This window comes from Tursiops truncatus, chromosome 7 (assembly GCF_011762595.2).
Source record: "Tursiops truncatus isolate mTurTru1 chromosome 7, mTurTru1.mat.Y, whole genome shotgun sequence".
In the NCBI taxonomy this organism is placed as follows: domain Eukaryota; kingdom Metazoa; phylum Chordata; class Mammalia; order Artiodactyla; family Delphinidae; genus Tursiops; species Tursiops truncatus.
Window position 1 is genome coordinate 55,409,764 of NC_047040.1, and position 25,792 is coordinate 55,435,555.

At 37.8% G+C, this 25,792-nt stretch overlaps 2 protein-coding genes and 1 long non-coding RNA gene across 4 annotated transcripts in view; 2 read left to right on the top strand and 1 right to left on the bottom strand.

Annotated features, from left to right (window-relative positions):
• The first annotated feature begins 787 nt into the window (after positions 1-787).
• On the top strand, positions 788-11,806 carry LOC109547964 (uncharacterized). Its single transcript, XR_002173975.3, has 3 exons — positions 788-977; positions 3,978-4,020; positions 7,871-11,806. It is a non-coding gene; the product is annotated as an uncharacterized lncRNA (long non-coding RNA).
• On the top strand, positions 1,022-3,836 carry LOC117312967 (intraflagellar transport protein 70B). Its single transcript, XM_033859984.2, has one exon. It carries the CDS (start codon positions 1,171-1,173, stop codon positions 3,166-3,168), a length of 1,998 nt encoding a protein of 665 aa, XP_033715875.1. The 5' UTR covers positions 1,022-1,170; the 3' UTR covers positions 3,169-3,836.
• Positions 10,496-25,792, bottom strand: part of AGPS (alkylglycerone phosphate synthase) — a 141,590-nt gene continuing 126,293 nt past the window's right edge. The window contains exon 20 of one of the 2 annotated variants that reach the window (XM_073807536.1): positions 10,496-12,047. In XM_073807536.1, coding sequence (XP_073663637.1) covers positions 12,037-12,047 — 11 coding nt within the window. In that variant the 3' untranslated portion in view covers positions 10,496-12,036. Of the gene's footprint in view, positions 12,048-12,282; positions 15,960-25,792 lie in introns of those variants that run through there. The other variant, XM_019922853.2, reaches the window with a different exon arrangement.

Genomic DNA, 25,792 nt, shown 5'->3' on the forward strand with positions numbered 1-25,792 from the left:
TTCAAACTAAGAATCTGAGGGGAAAAAAAATTAAAGTGTAGGAAAAGTTTCTTTTTATTTTAACTGAAGGAAAAGCCACTGTTTATCAGCATAACGATATCCAAAAACATTATTAAAGCCTGACAAGTACAGGCTGGATGTCTGTCTCTCTCTCTCTCACACACACACACACACATCAGAGACTAAGTAGGTTGGAGAGGTAAAAGAGTAACAGTACATAGAAAAAGGAACACTTTGGGTCGTGCTTCCTCCTCCCCTCCACCCTTCTTGGAAAACACGAGGTCATGGATTTCTCCAATGTTTCTACCTCGTAGTGAAACTTGGAGGATCAAGGCAGTATGTAGGGCCAAGTTTAAACGCTAATATGAACTCAGTAATATTTGTAGTTTTGGAAAATGGCGGTACGGTGAGATGCAGAGGCGCTTGGAACTAAAGCCAAACCTCTCCAAATACCAGATAAAATCCAAAGCACTCTTTCCTGCTGTCAACTGGAAACGACAGAATAAGAACTCCTGGTCGCTGTACTATTTTGTTCTTAGAAAGTGTGCCCTTGGAGCGGCTCAAAGAAGCTCTACTCTAATTCTGGGAGAATACGAAGCTGACATTCATTCCTCTTTACCCATTCCCGTCTCTTTCACTAAAATAACGTGGAACGACAATATTTGTATGCATTGCACAGTGCATAAGGCTCAAAAACGGAAGGGACTTCGGACCATAAACCTTCCTCCCCAGCGCCAGGGAACGAGGTGACACAACAATCCTTATTTACCATACGAAGGGAAGGCGACGGCGCGACCTCACCCGAAGGTCCGTGCGGCAGAGACTACGCCTCCCAGCATGCAGCACGGCCACGTCCTGACGCCGGCGCCATCGGGCCGGTGCATGCCGGGAAGTAGAGTTTTTCCGTCTCTGAACGGCCCAGAGACGTTTCCTCTCCCCTCTAACGCCGCTCACACTCTGCAGTCTTCAGAGGCCAGGTCAGTAATAGGCACACTCATATTCGTGATTGTTTTAAATCCCAGGTTGGTCGTTCTGCTGCAAAGTAACTTTGGGAGCACGCAAAAAAAAAAAAAAAAAAAGGCCCACAAAACCCTCAACATTCTTTGCAGACCTACGTTTCCGGTTGGCTTGTTGCCGTGGTAACGAGCACGCACAACCACGGCAGCGGTTATGGCACGGCTGGGCGGTGCGCAGATCCCCGACGGGGAGTTCACCGCGGTCGTGTACCGGCTCATCCGGGATGCCCGCTACGCCGAGGCCGTGCAGCTGCTGGGCGGAGAGCTCCAGCGGAGCCCGAGAAGCCGCGCCGGCCTGTCGCTGCTGGGCTACTGCTACTACCGCCTGCAGGAGTTCGCGCTGGCCGCCGAGTGCTATGAGCAGCTGGGTCAGCTGCACCCGGAGCTGGAGCAGTACCGCCTTTACCAGGCCCAGGCCCTATACAAGGCCTGCCTTTACCCAGAGGCCACCCGCGTCGCCTTCCTCCTCCTGGACAACCCCGCCTACCACCACGGGGTCCTCCGTCTCCAAGCCGCGATCAAGTACAGCGAGGGCGATCTGCCCGGGGCCAGGAGCCTGGTGGAGCAGCTACTGAGTGAGGAAGGAGGAAAAGACAGCGGGGGCGAGAACGAGCTCGATGGCCAGGTCAACCTGGGCTGTTTGCTCTACAAGGAGGGACATTATGAAGCTGCGTGTTCCAAGTTCTCTGCTGCCTTGCAGGCTTCGGGCTACCGGCCTGACCTTTCCTACAACCTGGCTTTGGCCTATTACAGGAGCCGGCACTACGCCCCGGCGCTGAAGCATATCGCCGACATTATTGAGCGTGGCATCCGCCAGCACCCAGAGCTGGGTGTGGGCATGACCACTGAGGGCATTGATGTTCGAAGTGTTGGCAACACCTTAGTCCTTCACCAGACCGCTCTGGTGGAAGCCTTCAACCTCAAGGCCGCCATAGAATACCAACTGAGAAACTATGAGGTGGCCCAGGAAGCCCTCACGGATATGCCTCCGAGGGCAGAGGAAGAGTTAGACCCTGTGACCCTGCACAACCAGGCGCTAATGAACATGGATGCCAGGCCTACAGAAGGGTTTGAGAAGCTACAGTTTTTGCTCCAACAGAATCCCTTTCCCCCAGAGACCTTTGGCAACCTGTTGCTGCTCTACTGTAAATATGAGTATTTTGACCTGGCAGCAGATGTCCTGGCAGAGAATGCCCATTTGACTTACAAGTTCCTCACACCCTATCTCTATGACTTCTTGGATGCCACGATCACTTGCCAGACAGCTCCTGAAGAGGCTTTCATTAAGCTTGATGGGCTAGCAGGGATGCTGACTGAACAGCTCCGGAAACTCACCATACAAGTGCAGGAAGCAAGACACAACAGAGATGATGAAGCTGTCAAAAAGGCAGTGAATGAATATGATGACACCCTTGAGAAGTATATTCCTGTGCTGATGGCCCAGGCCAAAATCTACTGGAACCTTGAAAATTATACAATGGTGGAAAAGATCTTCCGCAAATCTGTGGAATTCTGTAATGATCATGATGTGTGGAAGCTGAATGTGGCTCATGTTCTGTTCATGCAGGAAAACAAATACACAGAAGCCATAGGTTTTTATGAGCCCATAGTCAAGAAGCATTATGACAACATCCTGAATGTCAGTGCTATTGTGCTGGCTAACCTGTGTGTTTCATATATTATGACAAGTCAAAACGAAGAAGCCGAGGAGTTGATGAGGAAGATTGAAAAGGAGGAAGAGCAGCTCTCCTATGAGGACCCAGATAAGAAAATCTACCATCTCTGCATTGTGAATTTGGTGATAGGGACGCTCTATTGTGCCAAAGGAAATTATGACTTTGGTATTTCTCGGGTTATCAAAAGCTTGGAACCTTATAATAAAAAACTGGGAACTGATACCTGGTATTACGCCAAAAGATGCTTCCTGTCATTACTAGAAAACATGTCAAAACACACCATCATGCTTCGTGACAGTGTTATTCAAGAATGTGTCCAGTTTCTAGAACACTGTGAACTTTATGGCAGGAACATACCTGCTGTTATTGAACAACCCCTGGAAGAAGAAAGAATGCATATTGGAAAGAATACAGTCACTTATGAATCCAGACAACTAAAAGCTTTGATTTATGAGATTATAGGTTGGAATATGTAGTAATGTCTGACAGTGGCCTTATCATAATGGCTTTACATCTGTTTTTCACTCTTTTATCTGTATTTAGCTATTGGCCTCTTTAGATTTATTACATGTTGAACTTCGTACACTTTAAAATTATAAAAATAACTAATATTTTGTTTTAAAATCTTCACAAAGTGAAATATAAGAACTTTGACACCTAGAAAGACTTATGAAAAATTCAAAACTGCATGGGGACACTATTTCTATTAGAAATTGTTAGCACCTATGTTCCATCTCCTTTGTTATCATTTGTACTTTGTGCATTTTGAAAGTCCCCTGCACAAGGATTATGTTATCCAGGGACTTGGCACTATCAGGCCCAGAACTCAGTAGTTAAGGTATAGGATTTCTAGGCTTTTAATAAGAACCTCAGGGATTGTGTCCTATTCTCACAGCCTACCCTCATTATTATATTAATTTTAATGCATACATATTAGATAGCCCTTAGGGTGTTTTGTCAGGGTTTTTCAATATAAATGTAATGCTTTATGTAACCAAAATACGTTATAAATGTTTGGTGTTTTTTTTTTTTTCAAACATTCAAGAGTCACTGGGAGATCTTATACCCTTAACAAAATTATGGTGCTGTGGTTTAGAGACAATAAACAATTGTCAAAGCAAGAATTTTACATGGTTTTCTTTGGTTCCGTTTGTTAATAATTTGAATACATGAACAAGATATATTTACTGTTTTTTCATAACTGTGCTCTTATTTAACAATGAGGAATAGCAGAGGTATCGTGAGAACTGTTTTCTTAATTCCTACCTTTGTGTTTGCAATTTAGGATATGTTAATGCTGGAGTTGTTCCTGTGTGGTGGCCTCTCAGGTAAGGAAAAATCTAGACTATTCCCATGATCCCACCAAACTTCTCTCCCACCTCCATCACAGATGAAAAGGTCGATTCTGAAACCTCATCTGGTAGATTCATAACGCTAGGCCATGCCCACAACCCTTCCAATGAAAACCCCACTCATTCTGCTTAGGCATTTTTATTTTCTGAACCATACAAGAGCTTTACTATTTGTTTCCCCACCCCTTTTCTCTCCATAAATCAACCCCAACTCGACCTGACTTAGAGAAAAACAAAGTAGCTTGAATTATATGAAATTGCTGATTTTGGAAGTGTTTGAACTACAAAACTAGCATTTTTTTATGGTTCAATCTAATAGCATTCTACTGAAAGATAGTGAACCCCTGCCATGATGAGATGATGATTTCTTTCCTTCAAGGAGAAATCACTTAGCCACATAGGTACCCAGACAGGGACTCACATAGGTACTCAGCATAAATCCTCTGTAGCATGACCTCCTGGGTGCTCAAATTCTATTAGATCTATCAGAAAATGTGGCTTATTATGAAGTCCAATGGTTTTGAATTTATAGCACTTTTCATCTAATTATGTAAGCTGATACCATTTACCGCTGACGTTTGAGCCCACACTGGGAGGACAATCAGTGTTTAATGACCTCTTCAGTGCATCCCTTAGCACAATTCCATCACTGGGAAATGTTCTTTAACAACTTTTGTACTAAAAGTATTGCTGCTGCTTTGTGCAGTAGCTCTGTGCACTCTCAATCTTCATAGCCCCTTAAGATTTGGAAAGTAAATGAACTGAAATCTTATTTTTTAACAGCCATGTTAAAAAAAAGTTTTTTGCACATTTCCTCTTTTTTTCTTTAAAAAAAAAAGCATAAAATGTAAGTAATGTTAACCACCCAAAAGCAAATGTTTTCCAGATTCCCTTTTGCCAATAGCCCAGCCTTTATTCAACCACACTTTATTTACCCAGGTGCTGTGTGTTTGTGGTTTGCATGTATGTGTAATTTAGCTTTTCAGAATATAAAAAGCTTTTCAGAACAGTTTTTAACCCCTTGCTGCTGGGCAGTTGGGATTTCCTGGTTAGTAATGCATCAGGAAATCCTGACTGCTCCTACCACTGAGTAAAGGAATAAAGGTCAATCGTGGTGGCATTTGTCCCCTTCCTTACACTGGCTCTCCAGAGAGGCACCCACCAGGATTTATAGATTGCTGCCTGGCAACAGCAAAGACTCATGAACCAAGCCTACAAAACTGGCCAGCCATCAGAGCCCTGGAGGAGACTGGGGAAGGGTCTGACTCCCCAGGCACTTACTGTTCTTTATTTTTAGGATATATTTCTTTTAAATTCACCTTCAAAGTACTCACCTCTGCTTATTGATACTAATAGGCAAGTGACTTTATGATGACTCCACATTGCCATTTGAATGAAGGCTTTCATCCCTAAAGCTCTGATGAAAAGCTTTGTTCTATGCTCCTAGAACTTCATGTACTCAGTGCTAAAAGCACTTTTCTTGACAAAAAAAGATTTCCCTATATTTCTCAAGCCTTTGCTCCTTCAAGATTTCTTCATAATATCTGCAGAGTGTATTTTAAAAAGATCAAATATTAAATCCATTATTCCATAACCTTAGTCAACCCATCTCCACACAAATGTTCAGAATATACCCATGTGTTTGTTGTACCCAAGTAGTTATTTCCATTTTCTCAGACATAAACAAAAACTTATTCTGTGCAGAACCACCAAGCAGACTCATTTGATCAGTGACATGACATGCCTACAAAAGGATTCATATTTCTCATGGCAGCCCCTCTTTGAATTTGCCCTCAGCTGTGGCACGGATATTGACACTAATGTCATCTGTGAAGGTCAGGTGTAGAGTGGCTAACTCTGACCCATTCATGAGAAGCAGACAACTGGGAATTGGGAAAACTGTGGGGATGGCAGAGATCATCGAGCAATGAGACAGCTGTAATCATAGAAGATGACACTCCCTCCCAAAGGGGTGATAGAGGAACATAGAGGTATGGCCTCTCAGACCTCAGAGGAGCACCTCAGGTGGAATCCAAACAGAATTGTCAGTGATAGGTTTGGCCTGAGGTTAGAACAATTTGTGTGTTTGTTGAGGACTATGGGGTAGATGCCCAAGTAAATAAGCTTCTAGTGAGATAAGAAAGGGCAAATGAGAAAAAAATTTTTTTTTTTTAAAGAAAGGGCAAATGGCTTGGAGGGGAAGTGTTAAGAGAGTAACTTTCTGACCCTTCTGCCCTATAATCCTTGCTTGGGCTCATTTCCACACTGGCATTCGGAGGGTTAGCAGTGCTGGAAGCCTGTTCAGGTAAGCAGAATATGGCTATCTATACTAACTGATTTTAAAAGGATAACATCACCAAAGACAAACCTTTCATTTCTGGTGAACATCAGCATTTTTAAATACAATCTTTGGTCTTATGTTCCTTTGTCTTTTTTTTTTTTTTAATGACTATTGGTGATCTGGAAACATCTGGGAGGTTGTGCTTTCCTGAGGGTATTCTCTGCCACACTGAGCAGCTTCCTACCAATGGTGTGACTTGCAGCTCACTATCCACCATTCACTAACTGCCTCTTATCCCCTGCTGACCTACCACTGGGACTAATGTGACATTTGGGGGTTTCGTTTCCACTTATTGGGCTATATACCCTTAGTATTAGTTAAAAAGCACATTTTGTAATGTGCCAGTAACTCTGGGTTCTTGGTTGTCCAACCACATAATCACCATGACTGTAACCATCAAGCTCTATACTTATACCTTCATTCTAATTATAAAATATATGCAACTTTTTGAGTACCCTAATCCTTCAGCAGCAACCTTAATTCTTAAATTAGCAGTTTTAAGGAACTGTGACTTTCCAAAGAACCTAGATTGGTCTTAGATTATAATAAAACATTTCTTTAATCTTAAATAGTCTTCAGTTTCTAGTCTCTCTACAGGAATATGTATAACTTATAGTAACAGGTTACTCTTACATTTTTAAGTACAGCTCAAAGGAATACAATATTAAAGTTATAAAAATGCAAAGTTATTAAGTCCATCAAACACAGCACTTCCTTTCATGAGTTTCATATTAAATCTATAAAGGCATCAATGCAGGGATTACACATTTACAGAGCACGACAGCATCTGGGACAGAAGGCTTCCTGGTATTTCTATGGCATGTAGTCATGAAGACAGCTGTTTCCCCTCTGTACTTGTGCCCTTCTGTGGAGGGCAATGACTAACAATCTACTTTAAAAAGCAGAAATTCTGTATACATCAGACTTACTACCCAGCACAAGCAGCCTAGAGCAGTGAAGCAGCCAGCACAGAGACTGGATTTTGTCAGACCTGGCTCCATCTCCTGGCAATGCCACTTCCCAGCTACTAACAGTGTGTGTTATTCAACGTTGCTAAATCTCAGTTATTTCACCGGAAAAAAGGGGACGATACCATACATTTCACAGGGTTGTTGTGATAACAATTAGAACTTCTTGTCGAGGGTTAAGTGCCCAGCAGTGTCTGGCTAATAATGGTTAAATTAAAAAATAAATTATTAATGCTATAATCAATTCTAGGGTAGTGTTTGGCAAAAATACAGAGACTCATCAGAATCACTGAGACTGACTTAGAAGGGAGCTCAGAGTTATTCATTTTACAAAAGATATTAGGCCCAAATAGGAAAAGTGACTAGTAGTTTGGTAGAGAAAAATGGAGCACCTGCAAAATTTCCAGAATAGAACCCTTTTCACTGTGTTCTTAGACTCAGAACTCCACCTTCTCCTAAGTTATTTCACAGCTTTACAGTGACAAATTTCAGTCATTTAAAAAAATTATCTTTCCAGATCTAATGTGGACACAATGAAGTACAAAGGATGTGACAGAACTATGCAAGAATGGATTTAGAGGTTGTCCATCAGTCAATACTACGCCCAGTCAACAGATCACATCAGAAAATGCAGCACAAGATGAGTTTACGAGTATATTGAAAAAGAAAGAGACATGCCCCTGAAGGCAAACACAGGCAAAAGTAAATGTGATGGCAGTTAAAGACTTCATTTGTTTTTCTGATAGGGTAGCACAGGAAATCGGAGCAGCAAGCTTTAGCAAAGGATTTCAGTCTGGCAGCTGGCGATGTTAAATCCAAGTAGACGTCATTTGTATGTTTAATGTTTGTCTGGCATAAACGCTGATTCATTGAAAAAAGGCGTATTTGTTGACAAAATGTAAAAATATGAGGTGAACACAAGAGCATGTCAAGTGGAAATGTGCGCTAGCTGAACCCTGAATGCTCTTTCCTGGATGTGTTATTAGGCAGGCCCTTGTTGTGTGTTGCAGATGCCTGCCATTACTTGGTTGAGAATCCAGACAGTACATGTCTCAATTCTATTGATGTCCCAAATCTGGATGGGACAAAAAATACTCTGGGTAAGAGTCAAGATTCTAAAATTTTGAAAATCTGGAACTAAATACAGTAAGATACACATTTTAGTAAGAATAAATATAAGTAATGAGGCTTTTAAAAAGTCAGCCTCAGGGATTAATCTCCAAAATATACAAAATAGCTCATGCAGCTCAATGTCAAAAAACAAATAACCCAATCAAAAAATGGGGGGGAAGATCTAAATAGACATTTCTCCAAAGAAGACCTACAGATGGCCAAAAAACACATTAAAAGATGCTCAACATCACTAATTATCAGAGAAATGCAAATCAAAACTACAATGAGGTATCACCTCACACTGGTCAGAATGGCTATCATCAAAAAATCTACAAACAATAAACGCTGGACAGGGTGTAGAGAAAAGGGAACCCTCTTGCACTGTTGGTGGGAATGTAAATTGATACAGCCACTATGGAGAACAGCATGGAGGTCCCTTAAAAAACTAAAAACAGAACTACCGTATGACCCAGCAATCCCACTCCTGGGCATATACCCAGAGAAAACCATAATTCAAAAAGATACATGCAACCCAATGTTCATTGCAGGACTATTTACAAGAGCCAGGACATGGAAGCAACCTAAATGTCCATCCACAGAGGAATGGATAAAGAAGATGTGGTACGTACATACAATGGAATATTACTCAGCCATAAAAAGGAACAAAACAGTGCAATTTGCAGAGACGTGGATAGACCCAGAAACTGTCATACAGAGTGAAGAAAGAGAAAAACAAATATCGTATAATATCGCTTATATGTGGAATCTAGAGAAATGGTACAGATGAACTTATCTGCAAAGCAGAAATAGAGACACAGATGTAGAGAACAGATTTATGAATACTGAGGTGAGGGGGGAAGCTGGGGGTGGGATGAATTGGGAGACTGGGATTGACATATATACCTACTATGTATAAAATAGATAACTAATGAGAACCTACTGTTTAGCACAGGGAACTCTACTCAATGCTTTGTGGTGACCTAAATGGGAAGGAAATCTAAAAAACAGGGGATATATGTATATGTATAACTGATTCACCTTGCTGTACAACAGAAACTAATACAACATTGTAAAGCAACTATACTCCAATAAAAATATAAAATAAAAAATCAGCCTCCATGGAGATGTGGACAAAGTGGCACATGCAGAAAAGACAAACTATTAAATTCAAGTTCAGTGTGAGATGACAGTGCAATGTCCACTGTCCACCAAAAATGCAAGAGTGACTAAAGAATATTGGAATAAGGAATAAGGGAATCATTGGTCCTATTCTGGAACATTCAGAACTCGACACCTCACTTTAAGAACATCAAAAGGGCACATATGGAGAGAGATTAGGATGATGAAGGGTCTAGAACTGACAGGAGCAAGAGGTGACTGAAGAAGATCTGGGGGAATGTGAGCTGTCTTTAAATGCCTGCAGAGCTGCCCTTCAACAGAGCAACCGGGCAATTCTTCATGACTACACAAGACAGAAGTTACGTTAATGGATAGAAGGGGGAAACAGATTTCAGTCTTATAAGTAAAAACCTCTTAATACTGGAAGATTTCAGAAACTGGGAAAAGGCTTGCTGGAAAAGCAGTAAATTCCCATGTGGTCACAGCACATGTTCAGAAAAACTGGTGATCTATTTGTGGTCTGAGGGGTAGGATGGTCAGATACCAATTGTGTTTGGGAAAAAGATGAGATGATTTCTAAGGTTCATTCAGTCTGAGCCTTATATGAGCCCAGCAGAAAACTGCTTTCTTTAACTAACTATAACTAACTTATTATATAAGAGCTAAACTCTTAGTATGGCAAGTTATTATTTAAACGTGTCAAGTAAGACTGTGTTCGACAGGTCCAATCTTCAGTTATTTCAGAGCCCAGACAACTACAACCTTCCCTCCAGTGTGGGAGCCACAGGCAGGGACAAAATCAGTATCTGTGCACTTGTCATTCACTACTAGAGAGGCTACTTACGGGAACAGACTGTAAAGATTAGATGGAATCAACATGAAAAAATGCAACAATTTCCGTAACAATGAATGGTTTTGGTATTGTTTTATTTTTTTCCCAGCACATCTTAAAAATCACACATGGGCATTTGCTTATAGAACAGTACATTCTAGGAAAAGCAGTAAAAGGAGATCCAAACATACACTGAAAGCACAGTATATAGACTATGTGTTGAGCCCTTTGGAAAACAGTATGGCTCAGTCTGAACTGACAAAGCTATGCTGGACTCCCTTAAGAATTTTCCTTCCCACTACATATCCACTTTTAAGACTATTAATGTAAAGAGAAGAATTGTTTGTATGCATTAGTTACAGCAGTATAATGGCTTACATACAAGTGCTTACCCACATGTAGTTCCCAAAAGATGACTACAGTACTGGCAGGAATATGCACTGCCTTAGAGGAAGACTCAGGATAAGATATTATTCAAGTCAAGTTGTATCAGAGCCAAAGTATTTCACAGGCTTAGCGAAAAAGGACAAAAATTTAAAAATATAACCTACACATATTTCTCAGAAGATTTATCATTGTTCAGAAACAGAAATATTCATTATTCTGAAGGCACCATCACACACAAAAAGGACTGACCCCCAACATAAGGAATAGGAACCCACCCCCCTCCCCTCCTCCAGGCTCTGCTCCTCAGGGAGCTCTGTGAGCAAACACCCAAAACATGTAGGGGGTGTCTCCAGGACCGAGTATGCCACATCCACCAACCCACACCTTAGGGCTACTAAGTTGGGACACAAGGAATGAAAATGCAAGAAAGAAAGTACATGTAAATCCCGCTGACTGAATAGGTGTATGTGAGAGTACAGGTCCACCACACAATTAGTTAAATATGCTAGAATAGGTGATTGAAACCAACACTGTGGAAAGGATCTTTTGTGTTTCCACACACAACTACTTCATTCCTGACGCGTTCTTGAAGAGGAATAGCCTTGAACTGCTACACAAGCTCTGGCCTTAAAGATTTATCCTCTCCCACTCATTTTAAATAATGGCTATTTCATGGAAAAAAAAATCCCAACAAGGCACTGTGAGCTTTTGGGGACATTCTTTAAATAGCTCAAAAAATAATTATTTAGAGAAACTTTATACCAGCACAAGCATTTCATGTCCTTTTTGGATATGTGAACAAGATTGCTTTAGGGGTTAAACAAGTTTCATAGGGTGCTTACAAAAAACACTGCCAACAATAAGATGCCTTAAAAACATGTATATATGCTGCTTAGAAATCCACACTAAAATATTTTTTTTCCTTCTCTCTCTCTCTCTCTCTTTCTGATTTGGAAGTTCAGAGTCTTTGAAAAATGCTCTTAATGATATTTAATGTGTTATTTTTGTCCCTTGTGGAAAAAAAAAGTATAAAATAATCTCCTTTGGGAACCAAAAAAGAAACCTTTTCATGTTCACAGAACTAAAGTTACTTAATTCTGTGATGGTTCTTTGGCTTCAGTGGTCCTTACTCACGTTTGTTAAGGAATTCTTGTGGTTAGGAGAGCACAAGAGCGCTCATTCTTTGAGGATCTTCCAAGGTTCAAATGGGAATGCTTCAGGTTCACAGGAGACTAAACACCTCCTAGGAATATAACATTGATTTAAAATAATTAGAGAGTAATAAAACCTAGCCAACAATATATTCATCTATAAATCCAAAAGGATTTAGTTATATTTAGGTTGTACTTGATAATGCTTCATCAATAAAATTATAAAAATTAATTGTTTTCAAATCAGAGGAAATATGAAGATGAAAAACTAAAATCGAAAGACAAACCCAGACGCAAACAGAAGAATGAACAGCTTCACACCCCCTCTGAAGAAAAAAATCTCTTAAACCCAGGTCCATTTTATTAATAATATAAGTTTCTATAATCTGTTGACATTACAGGTAGTTTTTACAGTTAAATTTCACACTAAAGACAAACACTGTTTGCTTTAGGGAGCAGAAAGCTGAGTAACTTACATCCTTCATGTTACACATTGTATTTCAATAGTTTAAAACAATCTTTTACACCTTCTGGATTTCCGCATCAATGTACTATATGAAATTAATGAGGATTAAATGTATATATTGACAGGTGGCTCATTTGGGAACGTGAAGCCTTGAGCAAAGGCAAGCTTTCATAAAGCCAAAGGTGATTCTGGATTCTTCAATCCTATCCTGGCACTTGTTATTTTCGGCTTTTCTCCCACCACGAGCTAAACCCTAATTAAAATCGAAATCGCCAAAGATTAAGTGGTAGCAAAAAGCTATTAAAGCTGTCCTTAACTCCTGTCCCAGTGCTTCTTAAAATGTAGATATGCTTCCCACAGAATTCCACCTTGGCTGCTTCAAGCACCAGCATGTGCAGTTTGTGCATCAATGCATAATAAATGTTTGTGTTCTACATTTACATAAAATAGATGTTCGACCAAACTCAGCCCATTTGAACAGCCAAGGTTACAGACTTCAGCTTGGTACCACAGGGCTTGTCTGATCAGCTATAGTTAAGAAGTTGCAGCTATAAAAGAATATGACAATGGAAAACCTCTGAAGCCAACATGCAAAAGTCATTTTCAAAACTGCAAGCTAGGACTCAGCTGTTACTAAGAGAATATTCTGAAAAAGAGGTTTTCTTGCAACCATCTGTATCTGGTTTAATACACACACTGATGGAAGTTCATCCTTCACTGCGTTTTTGTTTTCCAAAATACATCAACACAGCTCAGTATACTAGAATGCTTCCAGCTTCATAAACAGCTTTTAAGTAACAGTACTATAGTATGTAAGCATTTAGGAAGAAAACTCCCAATTCCTCAAGAGAGGAAAGAATTTAATCCTCTTTCTTTGTGGTAAAATGCTGGGCACAATAAACATGTGGCTTCTGCAATTCTTACTAAACTAAAAAAGCTCACGTTACTTAGCATAACACTAATAAACTCACTTATACACTGTAAAGTGCACCAAACATTAAGGCAGCTGTTTCTCTAGGGGTCAATAAAGCCTGTTCATACTGACTCTAGTATTCAATGCCATTTCTCACTAGCAGCAAGTTCCCATTCCCACTAAAATGTCAACCCAAATGTGACATCATCAAATAAAATATTAGAAATATGACTAATTTAAGAAAGACAAATCGGTGTTATGCAGTTATGCAGCTGAGGCACCTCTCAGAGGTGGATGCGTGGAAGCAGGGAAAGCCTTTCTGATTTACTAAATCAGAGTGAAACAGTACTGATGAGTGTTTATGTGTTTCAAAATGATCCCTGTAGAAATGATCCTAACTACAAAATGTAGTCATCACTACAAAATCAAGGTTGGAGAGTCATGCATGCATGGAAGAAAACAAACGCATAAATCACTAATTTCCATAAGGTTCATGTAGAATAGTGAACAATTTCAGGTGTTACATTTCCTAATTCTGAGGTTATTGAAATCTGAACTCCCTAGGAAAGAACGTTATAACAATCACGTGCAAAGGAATGGATCTGCTTATGAATCTGTAAGTTTTATTTTTAAAAAATTACTCAGAAACATGTATACACTCCAGTGAGATATTAGTATTGTAATAAATTTTACATTTTGATCACCAATTAGAGAAATTACTTTCATGAATAGATGCATTTCATAAAGCTGAGATTTTTATAATTTGAGAAGCAAGTGTAATTTCCTCATCAAGTATCTAACTATTTCAAATATCAAGGGCTTGAAGCAAAGATCTGCTGGAAATTTTATAATTAAAAATAAATCACCAATGAAGAGAGGCAGCATCTAATAAATAAATATTTAGTTTTTGTTGTTAAACTAATATTTCATTTTGATTTGCTTACAGATTTTATTAGTTTGAGGCCAATTTTATTTGTTAAAAATTATCATTTTGAAGTCTTAAAAATATCATTTTGTGAATCAATTTTAGATTTTCTGGTTAAGGCTACTTCAGATATAAAAGGTATCAAACTGCCCAAAAATACTTTGGAGCTGTTGCTACATAGACAGACAGTGTGTCCTTTTAAAGGATAGTCTGCATTCTGACTCATATTAGCTGATCAAATATTAATTCTAAAAAAATTATCAAAAGTTAAGTACTACATTAAGAAAAGAATCTGTCTCAAAATGTGAACCATGAACCTTGACAGACAGTGATTCAAAGTAATCATTTCATTTATTTTAATATCCAGGTTTGAATGTAAAAATGTTCACTAAATGTGGTTAACGTTCTCCCTATTGTTTAAGAAATATGATATTTCAAACTTTTGATTATGGTATGTGTAATACATTATATTTTTTAATTTAGGTTAAACCAGTAATTCAAAAAAGGCATTAAACCATTATTAAAAACTAAATTGAAACTTTACTTTTATATGGAAATTTATCATGTTGTTTGGGTTAATTTTTTTTAAGAAGGTTTTTTGTCATTGAAACTGTTGAGGTTTTCAAATTCAGTAGCTGAATGATGACTGTGTTTCTTTAGCCAAAACAGTTCTTTGAACTGGAGACATTCAGTGTAAGAAGTCTTCCCTCTTCTGCTCCTGTTGTAGCTTCTTCTGCATCTCAGCAACAAGAATGTGAAATGAGAAACATTAGAACTCTAAGTTGAATAAAGACATTCCTTTCATGGTAAACCTGTTCTTCACATACAATGAGTGATAAGTCAGCTTTTCTTATAAAACATATTATGAATGAATTAGGATATAACAATATGTTATCTCAGTGATACAAATACAACTCATACCTCAGTAGAAACAGAAACATGGAGAACAAAAACATGTCCCCTGACAGAATAAAGCATACTAATGATTTAAGGTTTTAAAACTGTATACTAATTTCAAAGAAAAATGTAGGCCAAGCACCTTACAGAACTGAAGGCTTCCTAAATAAGAGGCTGCCTATATTCTTTCATGGGTATTCCCCCTTAATGACCTATTCACACTAGAATGCACTCTTAAAAAAACATACATGTATATCACTCCTCAGTGGAATCCTTCCCTAGATAGCTGCTTCCCAGAAACGTTCTTTTAAAAAAGAGGCTAGAGAAACAATAGATGACACCAAAATCTGGCTTTGTTCCTAAGAAGAAGCATCAATACAAAACAGCTGGCAGCATCTTCTTCTGAAATTAACCACTGGCAGCCTTGTGCTGCCTGACTGAAATTTGAAATGACAACCAGTTGGCTGTAAACTGATACACCTACAATGAGAGAGATTTAGGAATACCATCTGTCAATCCATAGATGTAGAAACAAAACAAACTACAGAATGAAACAAACTTATTTTAAACCAACAAACAAAGGTAGCTGAAATAAAGTCCATGATATATCTGATTACTGGTATAACCATAGTTAAAAGACTTAAAAAAAAAGTGACATTTTTCTTAACAATAGTAATGGATTTATAAAAGGTTTCTGTTTCCAAAGATGTTATTGGGGTCCACATATTCCTTGACAGACTTCAGCATCCCAAAGCCGACATCAGAGATACTTTCCTTTAGCCACTGCTTCCGTAACTTGCCCACTGGAAAAACAAAATCAAAAATGCTTCAATATACACTATGATGCTGGGAACCAATCAATCTTATGACCATGAATGAACAAACACTGTGTGATAAATGCTTTTATTCAAAAATGAGAAATGTTTTGCTGTATTTGATTTATTGAGCCCACCAGACTATCAAGCTCATTAAGCTCAGTGTACTCCCAGGGGAGCCTGTGCTCCACAGTGTCTCCTTTCTTTGTAAACTGTAAAATGGAGATGAAGGGAGCCTGCACTGAGATTATGGCCCATTTTACAAATAACAAAATGAGAAAAACATGCATTTCAAAAGAACCCGCCTCCTGTCTTTACCAGAACATGCCAAAGTTTCAGAGAAAATAAAGTTAACTAAAGAAAACATATCCAGATGAATTTGCTGGGTATACTACAGCAAAAATTGACAAGCTAGATATCCATAAAATATTTTGAGAACAAAAGCTTTTTAAAAATTGAGAAAATCTGAACTTTGGGCTTAAGAAAAAAATCTGGTTATGAGCTTTCCATTTGCATTTTCTTTTCATATGACTTTAAAATAAATTTGCATGTTCAAATAATTGTTATTTTCTTCCTATTATTTTTCCAGAATTAGAGTTATTTTAGGCACTAAATAAATCAAACACCTAAACCATTTTAAATTTAATTATCTGCTTTTATACACTGTATCACGTTCCCCTTCTTTGTTTCTAAGTCTTGCTAATTTATTCTGAGAATAACGAATATAATCGTTAGCAGCATAAATTATATTTTAAAAGGCATTCAACGAAAATGTAACCTTTTCTAAGCAGAACTTTTATAAGAAAGGATATGTACTTAATCTATAAAAGAATTCTGAAATGTCAATTTGCTTTGGCATTAAAAAGCAAAGCAGGATGCTGATTTATCTATGGGAAAATGGATAAATCTTATTTACGGGTAGGATTATTTGTGGTTAGTACTTTTCAAATGTATTGTAATAATTGAATTCAAATGGTCATTTTCCACAAATGTTCATTAATGATCCAAAGTCATCAGCAGCGATTTAATTGGCCAACTAAAATGGGAAGCCTTCTTTCATTAAAGTATTCAGCCTGTCATTCTAAAATGCACTCTCATTTATCAAGCTTCAGTGATCCACCACAGCATCTCCCTTTTGGAAAACTTAAATACCATTTTAAGCTCAACTCAAACCGTCTTTTGTGTCCAGTGCTCCAGGAAACCACCAGTTGTCATTAAAATAATAAATAGCATGACATTCTCAGAAAGCAAAATATTTCTGCTTGGCTTCTAGAAATAAAGAAGCATTGCTGGTATTAAGATGAGGAAAAATGCTCTACAGCAGGAAAAAGAAATCTTAAATTCAAAAGAAAAATTCTGTTTAAAAGAGCTCTAAAACCAGAAGCCAAACAGTACAAACTGCTATTCATGCAATCTCTACCACCTAAAAGATGTTCTACCAGGTCCTCCTACGATCTCCCTAAGGGACAACTCACCGCAATGCCTCAGCCTTAGTTTTCTCATATGCAAAGGGATTAGAAGCTACTGAATCTTTTCACTCCAAATATCCTACGATTTTTGCACTTAGAAAAAGTTACAAATCAGTTATTTCCAGATTTGCTCCAAGGTATTAAAAGAAAAAAAAAAAAAAACTACTCTGTGAATGGTAGAAGTGGCATTATTATAAGCTACCAGCACTGAGGCAACTCAAGAGAGTGGGATAAAAAGCAGTCAATGCCAGTCTCCACTGTTATCTGTAATATAGTTTCACTGAATGTGTCCTGTGGTTATGGATGTAATTGTCCTGAAAAGACTGCAAACAACTGCTCCGACAAGATGGAGCACATTAGAACCTCAGCAGGATGCCCAACAGCTAGCTCGTCTGCCTCGTTTTACACCTCTAGTAATAATCCAATTCCACAAGGAGCTGAACCATCCTCTGAGAAGCCACCCAACAGCCACTGCATATTTAATGAAGTCGCTCACCAAGCGCTGGAAAACAGAAGGTGCTTGAAGTGCATCATTAGTTCTGTCAGAAGGATAATTTACACATCTATCTTGTCAAATTTTCTATGGTTTATACTTTTACAATAATCAATCTAACATACATTTGATTAGTGAACTAGAAAGTTAAAAAAATAAAAGGCAGTACAGGCAGCATAGCTGTGGCCCCTCAAAAACATATCTGATAAAATAATTTAACCGCTTGATGGCCTGATGGCAGAGGTCTGTAAGCTTCTTCTGTTAGTGATAACAGAATTTGAACTGAGGTCAGAAATCACAGTTTATGCAATTGAAGGGACTAGAAATCTTTTTGGATTTGCTTAACAATTTAAGTCAACTACATTACAGGATAAATGTACACAGAGAAAAGAGAGTTTAAGTAAAAACGCTTAATAAGCGTTTATAATACGAGATTATTGGAAATAGTCTTCATAAAATTCTAGAGAACCTTCTCTGGCTGCCTCAGATGAATTGATAAATTAAAAAAGCAACAATGAAACATCGAAGGCCCTAATCCCAAAGATGGGATCATACTTCAAAGTAGAAGACTTTTATTCTAGAGTTAAACAACAACAATAATAATGCCATTTGTACAATCTTTATTTGCACTGCTAGGCATTTTAGAAATTAGCTTATTATACTGATCTGGACATGTGTAACACACGTGTGTGCACAACTATATAGTAGCTGCTTACATATCTGTAGACTCATTTTCAGAAAAGGAAGCATGCCATACTAAAGGGGAGAATGGATGAATGAAAACAGCAAATAACAGGTGGCCAAAGACTACTTCAACATTCCTTGTATGTACAGTTATCCATGAAAAGTCATGTGTACCTTCATACCACATGAAGCTTATTCCTCTTTCCAGACCTGGATTACCTGATGTGGGGTATTCATGACTACTGACTCAGCTACACTCCTGTGACTTCTGATCCTCTAGAAGTGTAAACCTAGCTTGAGCGCCAACACTAGAGCTACAAAAAGCCAAATCCACCATTTTTGAAAATAAGAAAGAGATCCCGTATTCCATAATTCTCATTTTTTTCTACATATTCAATGCTCAAAATACTTAAGCCAGGTATTTAAGAGTCTTAGATGTATTTTTAAAGGTACAAAAATCATAGGCCAGCCAAATACAGAAAACTAATGGAGGAAATTCTTTGTCTGCTTAAATTAAAAGTGGAGTTCACTTTTTTACGATTTAATTTCTTATACTGTATATACAGACAGAATAAAATAAGTATTTTGTGTTTTTTCCATAATATACAGTACATTTAAAAATTATACTTTGGGGACTTCCCTGGCGGTCCAGTGGTTAAGACTTCGCCTTCCAACGCAGGGGGTGTGGTTTGATCCCTGGTTGGGCAACTAAGATCCCACATGCCTTGCGGCCAAAAAGCCAAAACATAAAACAGAAGCAATAGTGTAACGAATTCAATAAAGACTTAAAAAATGGTCCACATCAAAAAAAAATCTTAAAAAAAAATTATACTTTGGAACAGAGAAAATAGAAGCTTTTTGAAATCACAGGCTCAACAGTCCCCTTTGGATGCTAACAGCCCCAAGAAATAATATATTTTGTGGGAAGATCAACAGCAAAGAATGAACAGACATGTATATAAGAGGGATGGGTAATGGGAGTCTTGTGTGTGGAAAATGTGAACATGTTGGCCAGCCTAGCCACCAAAAATTTATCTGGAACTAATCTTTGTGGTCTAAGGGACTGAAGACTTAGCAGAAACTACCTAATAATCTCATCTTAAAAGGGACACATCTAGGGTCTGCTAGCCAGAGTTCTTTTTAGCTAAATTAAAAACTCTCTGAATTATGAATTTGATTACAAGGCTGAAAAGACTTATTATACACTTATTTAAAAAACAAATCATGGGCTTCCCTGGTGGCACAGTGGTTAAGAATCCGCCTGCCAATGCAGGGGATATGGATTTGAGCCCTGGTCTGGGAAGATCCCACATGCCACGGAGCAGCTAAGCCTGTGCACCACAACTACTAAGGCTGTGCTCTAGAGCCTGTGCTCTGCAACAAGAGAAGCCACTGCAATGAGAAGCCTGCACACTGCAACGAAGAGTAGCCCCCACTCACTGCAACTAGAGAAAGCCCGCACACAACAACGAAGACCCAACTCAGCTACAAATAAAAATAAATAAAATGAATTTATAAAAAAATTAAAAACAAATTATGAAATGGGCTGTACATTTAGAAGATTACTGAAGCTGAAGCTCAGAAGGAGAATTTAGCCAAAGTTAAAAGCACCTAACCGTTATTGAAATAACAGTGTTTTGAAAGTTCTACTTTGGGCATCCTGGATACCTTTTTAACACTATTCTACAGGTCAGATTTAAAAAAGAAAATCTAGATTTAGCTTCTTGTATGAGTGATCTGAGCACTGACTTTGTATTTCAAGATTTAATTAATCCAACTAAACTACTGGTGGATTATCTAAGGAACTAGCGCTAAAGGGACACCAACCTCCTGTCAGATGAGCTTCTGGCCCCGTGCAACTTGATCTGTACTGATGAGAAAAGAGAAGGACAATGGACAATTTCCACTCTTTCTGGTATCTGGTGATCTGACTATGATGATGTTTCTTTGGGAGGGAGTGGCGTGGGGTAGAACGTTCAACCTGAAAAGAGGGTTTAGTTGTCCATCTGTTTGTGCTATAAGGCACTTGTGTGTGGGGTAGAGCATTCAACCTGCAAAGAGGATTTAGTTGTCCGTCGGTTTGTGCTCTAAGGCATCTGTGTGTGTGTGTTTGGCTTTGGTGGAGGTACATGCTGAAGCCAACAGGTTTCCAGCTGAGGGATGTGAATACCCAGCTTTTCAAGACACATGAGATGGGACTATGAATACCACGGAGTCTAATTTAACGCTTAGTGGATACTTAAAGTCACGTTTGATTTATTAAGTCATCTGACATATTTTCTACTACTAATGAAACTTCTGACATCAAGATGAAAGATTCATAGATAATTAAAATCTGGTATTATAAGATTTTTCTCTTATTAAATATTTTTATATGTCAGTTTCTTTATGCTAAGGTTTTATCTGTGCAGTTTATATAGCAGCTCTAAGATCTTACAGATCCTTAAATAGGTCTTTAGAGATGATGAAATAGAAAAAAAAGCCTGAATTATCAAGGTAATAACAGATCACAAGAGCTGGATTCAATCTGTCTTCAGAACACAATCAAGTGCTAATTCTGCTAACATCCCCAAAAGATGGCTTGACACGCTCAAAGTTTAAACCAAGTGGCAATTAATGCCTATACAACAGAGCTGAAAGCAAGTAAATGGCCAAATAACATGAAATAGATAAGGACAGTCAACATGATATGCTCCTTGAAGACTAGGGCCATGTTTTATTCATTTTTGTAGTCCTGTTGCATAATATAGTGTATGCCACACAGTAAGAATTCAAAAAATGTTAGTTAAAAAATAAATGTTGAACCACAGTTATCTGTAAGCCATTTTAGATAAGATGTAAGGATGCAAATATCCAGGGAAAGGCAATCTGGGTTTCCTTAATTTCCTTTGGTTTTATCTGCCTTGCATTCCCTATATTCTGACATTATTTCTTGGATATACTCAGAGCTATTCTGTATTAGCTAAGATAGGAGAAGGTATGTCACAGAACCTAACTCTCTTTTCCTTCAAATCTCTAGGAGCCTTTGGACTATATCAATAGCTCTCAACAGAGGCAATTCTGCACCCTAAGGGACACTAAGCAATGTATAGAGAAGTTTTTGGTTGTCATAACTGGGGCGATGTTACCAGCATCTAGTGGGCAGGGGCCAGGGATGCTGCTAAACATACTACAATGCACAGGACGGCTCCCACACAAAGAATCTAGTCAAAAATGTCAACAGTGACAAGACCAAGAAATCTCGGACTATATGTTTACAAAGGTCTGTCTCCTAGGAGCCCGAACAATTTCCATAAAAGCAACATATCTTCACTGCTACAACCAACTGGATTAGCAGTGAATGGCTTTTACTATAGCAAGGTGACCTTGTTCTAAATTTGAGGCTACTGACCAAACTGAAAGAAGTTCTGGAAAAAGTGGTAGACAGAAGTTATACTCTGAGAAAACCTACCATTAATGACAAATGCTAGTTTATTTCAGAACTTAACTCCTAAAGACTTGCATCTAATATCTACTGAAAAAAACTTTTAAGCCGTATTTGTGGGCCATTTTCCCAGCCAATGTGTGAAAATATATATGTAATAAAGCTTCACAGCACTGTCTGGTAGAACTTCCTGTGTCGATAGAAATGTTCTGTATCTGCAGTATTTAACACAGTAGCCCCTAGCCACATGTGGATATCAAGCACTTGAAAGGTGGCTGCTGCAAATGAGGAAATACATTTTTATTTCACTTTAATTAATTTAAATTTAAATAGCCACAAGTACTCTAGTGATTTCTATGTTAGACACCAAAGACAGAACATTAAAAATTAACTTTACCTAAAGTTACTTCTAACAGATCTTACACTTGAAAATATCTATTAGGATTAACTGTCTGCTAATCACCTGAAACTGACTATAAAAAGTTAATTATTCTCTAACAATATAATAATGTAGTAGAGGTATTCTGAGACTAACACCTAGCACTTAGAAGAGTCTTGGTCATAAAATTGCTAGGGAGAAAAAGTTCTCTTTAGAGGTCCAAAGAGAAGTGGTATTATCTAAGCCACCTACTCTCTCCTAGTGGCTGAGAAAATACACCTGAAGCTGGAAGTTACTACAGGTATATATAGCACAAGGTAAGAGATGGCAAACACAACGTTGTCCCTGCCCTTTGTCTGGGACTGGGCATCTGTAATTGCAAGGGTAGGAAGGAGCAGGGAACAATACATTCTTACAACAGATTTTCTGTCAGCTCTCAAATCTGTTCATCCTATGACACAGCTGAAATAGTTAAATGCTCAATTACATCATGGATTAAATTGGCTTTTACAGTCTGGTCTTAGAATCTCACTATTTACAACATTGCTTCAGTGGAAAAATATTATAATCAACTTTAAGTTTTGTGAGAAAAAGCCAATAACAAAGAAGAAACTGAAGGAAAAAAAGTTAAGGGTAAAACAAACTTTCTGCTACCTTATGGTAATCTGATAAAGATTCAATATTGGAAAGGCTATACTCATCTGGTAGCTATCAAAAGACCAAAATCACAACCAGCATATTGACACTGATATAGTCAAGATACAGAACATATCCGTCCCCACAAGGATTCTTGTGTTGCCTATTTATAGTCATCCCCACCCCACACCCAACTCCTGGAAACCACCAATCTGTTCTCTATTTCTCTAATTTTGTCATTTCAAATATGTTGTAGAAATACTATCACACAGAATGCAACCTTTCAGAATTGGCTTTTTTTCACTCAGCATAATTTCCTGGAGATTCATCCAAGTTGCTGCATGCGTTAATGGTTCGTTTCCCCTTACCGCTGAGTCGTATTCCATGGTATAGACGTACCACAGTTTGTTTAGCCATTTAATGGTTGAAGGACATCTGAGCTTACTCCAGTTTGGGACTACTATGAGTAATCTGCTCTGAATATACATATACAGGTTTATGTTTTCAATTCTCTGGTATAAATGCCCAAGAGTATAATTGTTGGGTTGAATGGTAGTTACATGTTTGATTTTATAAGAAACTGCCAACTGTTTTTACAGAATGACTGTACCACATTATGTTCCAACCAGTAATGTATGATTGATCTAATTTCTCTACATCCTTGCCAGCATGACACTGCCACTATTTTTTTATTTTAGCTTTCTGATAGGTGGATAGTGGTTTCTCTTGTGGTTTTAATTTGCATTTCCCTAATGGTTATTGATGTTGAACATCTTTTCATGTAATTATTTGTCATTTGTATATCCTCTTCAGTGAAATGATTCTTCATGTCTTTTGCCCAGTTTCTAATTGAATTGTTTGTATTTTACTATTGAGTTTTGAGAGTTCTTTATATATTATAGATATAGGTCTTTTATTGGATATGTGGTTTGCACATATTTTCTCTTACTCTGTAGCCTAACTTTTCATCCTCTTAACAGTCTTTCACAGAGCAAACATTTTTAATTTTGATGAGATCCAATTTATCAATTTTTCCTGTAATGGATTGTACTCTGGGGGAACAGTCTGAGAACTCTTTGCCCAACTCTAGATCTTGAATATTTTCTCTTGTTTTTTTTCTGAAAGTTTTATTATTTTATGTTTTACATTTAAGCATATTATCTGTGTTGAGTTAATTTTGGCGTAAGGTTCAGATCAAGGTTCTTTTTTTTTTTTTTTTTAACCTATCAATGTACAATTGTTCCAGCACCATTTGGTGAAAAAGCTATATACCTCCTCCACTGGACTGCTTTATGCCTTTGTCAAAATTGGTTGGACATATTCGTGTGGGTCTATTTCTGAGCTCTCTATTCTGTTCCATTGATCAATATGTCACTCTTCCAATACCACACAGTCTTGATGACTGTATATTATAAGTCTTGAAATCAGGTAAATTGATTCCTATGACTCTGTTCTTTTTTCAGAATTGTTTTAGCCATCTAGTTCCTTTGCCTTACCATATAAATTTGAGAATAATCTTTTCTATATCTACTAAAAATCTTTCTGAAATTTTGAAAGCAATTGTATTAAATAGGTAGATCAATCTAGGGAGAATTGACATCTTTATACCATGTCGTTTTCTACCAATCCATGAACACATCTCTCCATTTATTTAGGTCTTTGATTTTTTTCATCGGCATTCTGTTATTTTCAGAACACAGATCCTGTATATATTTTATTAGATTTATGCATAGGCATGTACATATTTTGTTAATTTAAATGTTTAATTTGGAGCATATGTAAATGGTACTTGCATTTTAAATCTCAGTTTCTATATGCTTGTTGTTAATATATAGAAATGCAATTGATCTTGGTGTGTGCTCTTGTATTCTGCGATCTTGCTGATCTTGTTCTAGTAGATTTTTTGGGGTGGGGGGCAGATTTTCTACACAGACAATCATGTCATCTATAAACAGCAATAGTTTCATTCATCCTTTCCAATCTGTATGTCTTTTATTTCACACTATAGGTTTTTAACAAAGTTGATCTTTTGCTCATTATTTCGAGTAGTCTCTTTTTACTTTTAAAGTTCCTCATACTATTGGATTATGTTAAGACCACAAAAACTGTTAAGAGCAGCTACCCCATAATTATTCTCTGAACAATAGGAAATAATTTTAGTTAGATAACGACATCAATATTTAAACTAAGACTGGTTATATTTAATCAAGGTTTTTTACTTCCTGACAAGGCCTTAGGTATAATTTTAGCAAATGAACAACTTAAAAACTTAAGTCGTAAATTGAAATTTAAATATATGGCTGACATAAACGCTGCTGTTTAAACTGACCAGCTCGTCAGTTACAAAAACAAGCACTATGAAGATTAAGTTAAGCAGGCTTTATATTTCCTATAGCCTCCAGTTCCAGACTACATCTGTTTTCTTTGATACACAAAACCAGAGTTAAAATAGCTCCATTTATCACAGCATGATTGTAGGCAGACAAACCAGCCTGTCTGTTTCCAGATAGTGAAAGCAACTGTTATTAATCACAATTACAGGCCAAACCCTCTAAGAGAAACTGCATCAATACTCTCCCAACCCCCAGCCCTTCTACTTTTGAACTCAAAAATGGTACTGAGAATGTCATGATACTGCCTGAAGGTCAGCAACTAAAGATGCTCCTATGAGGTTGCCTTGAGTTTTAAGTTCAGGATGCAAATTAAGGAAAATCTTTTCTACACATATAAAAAGCA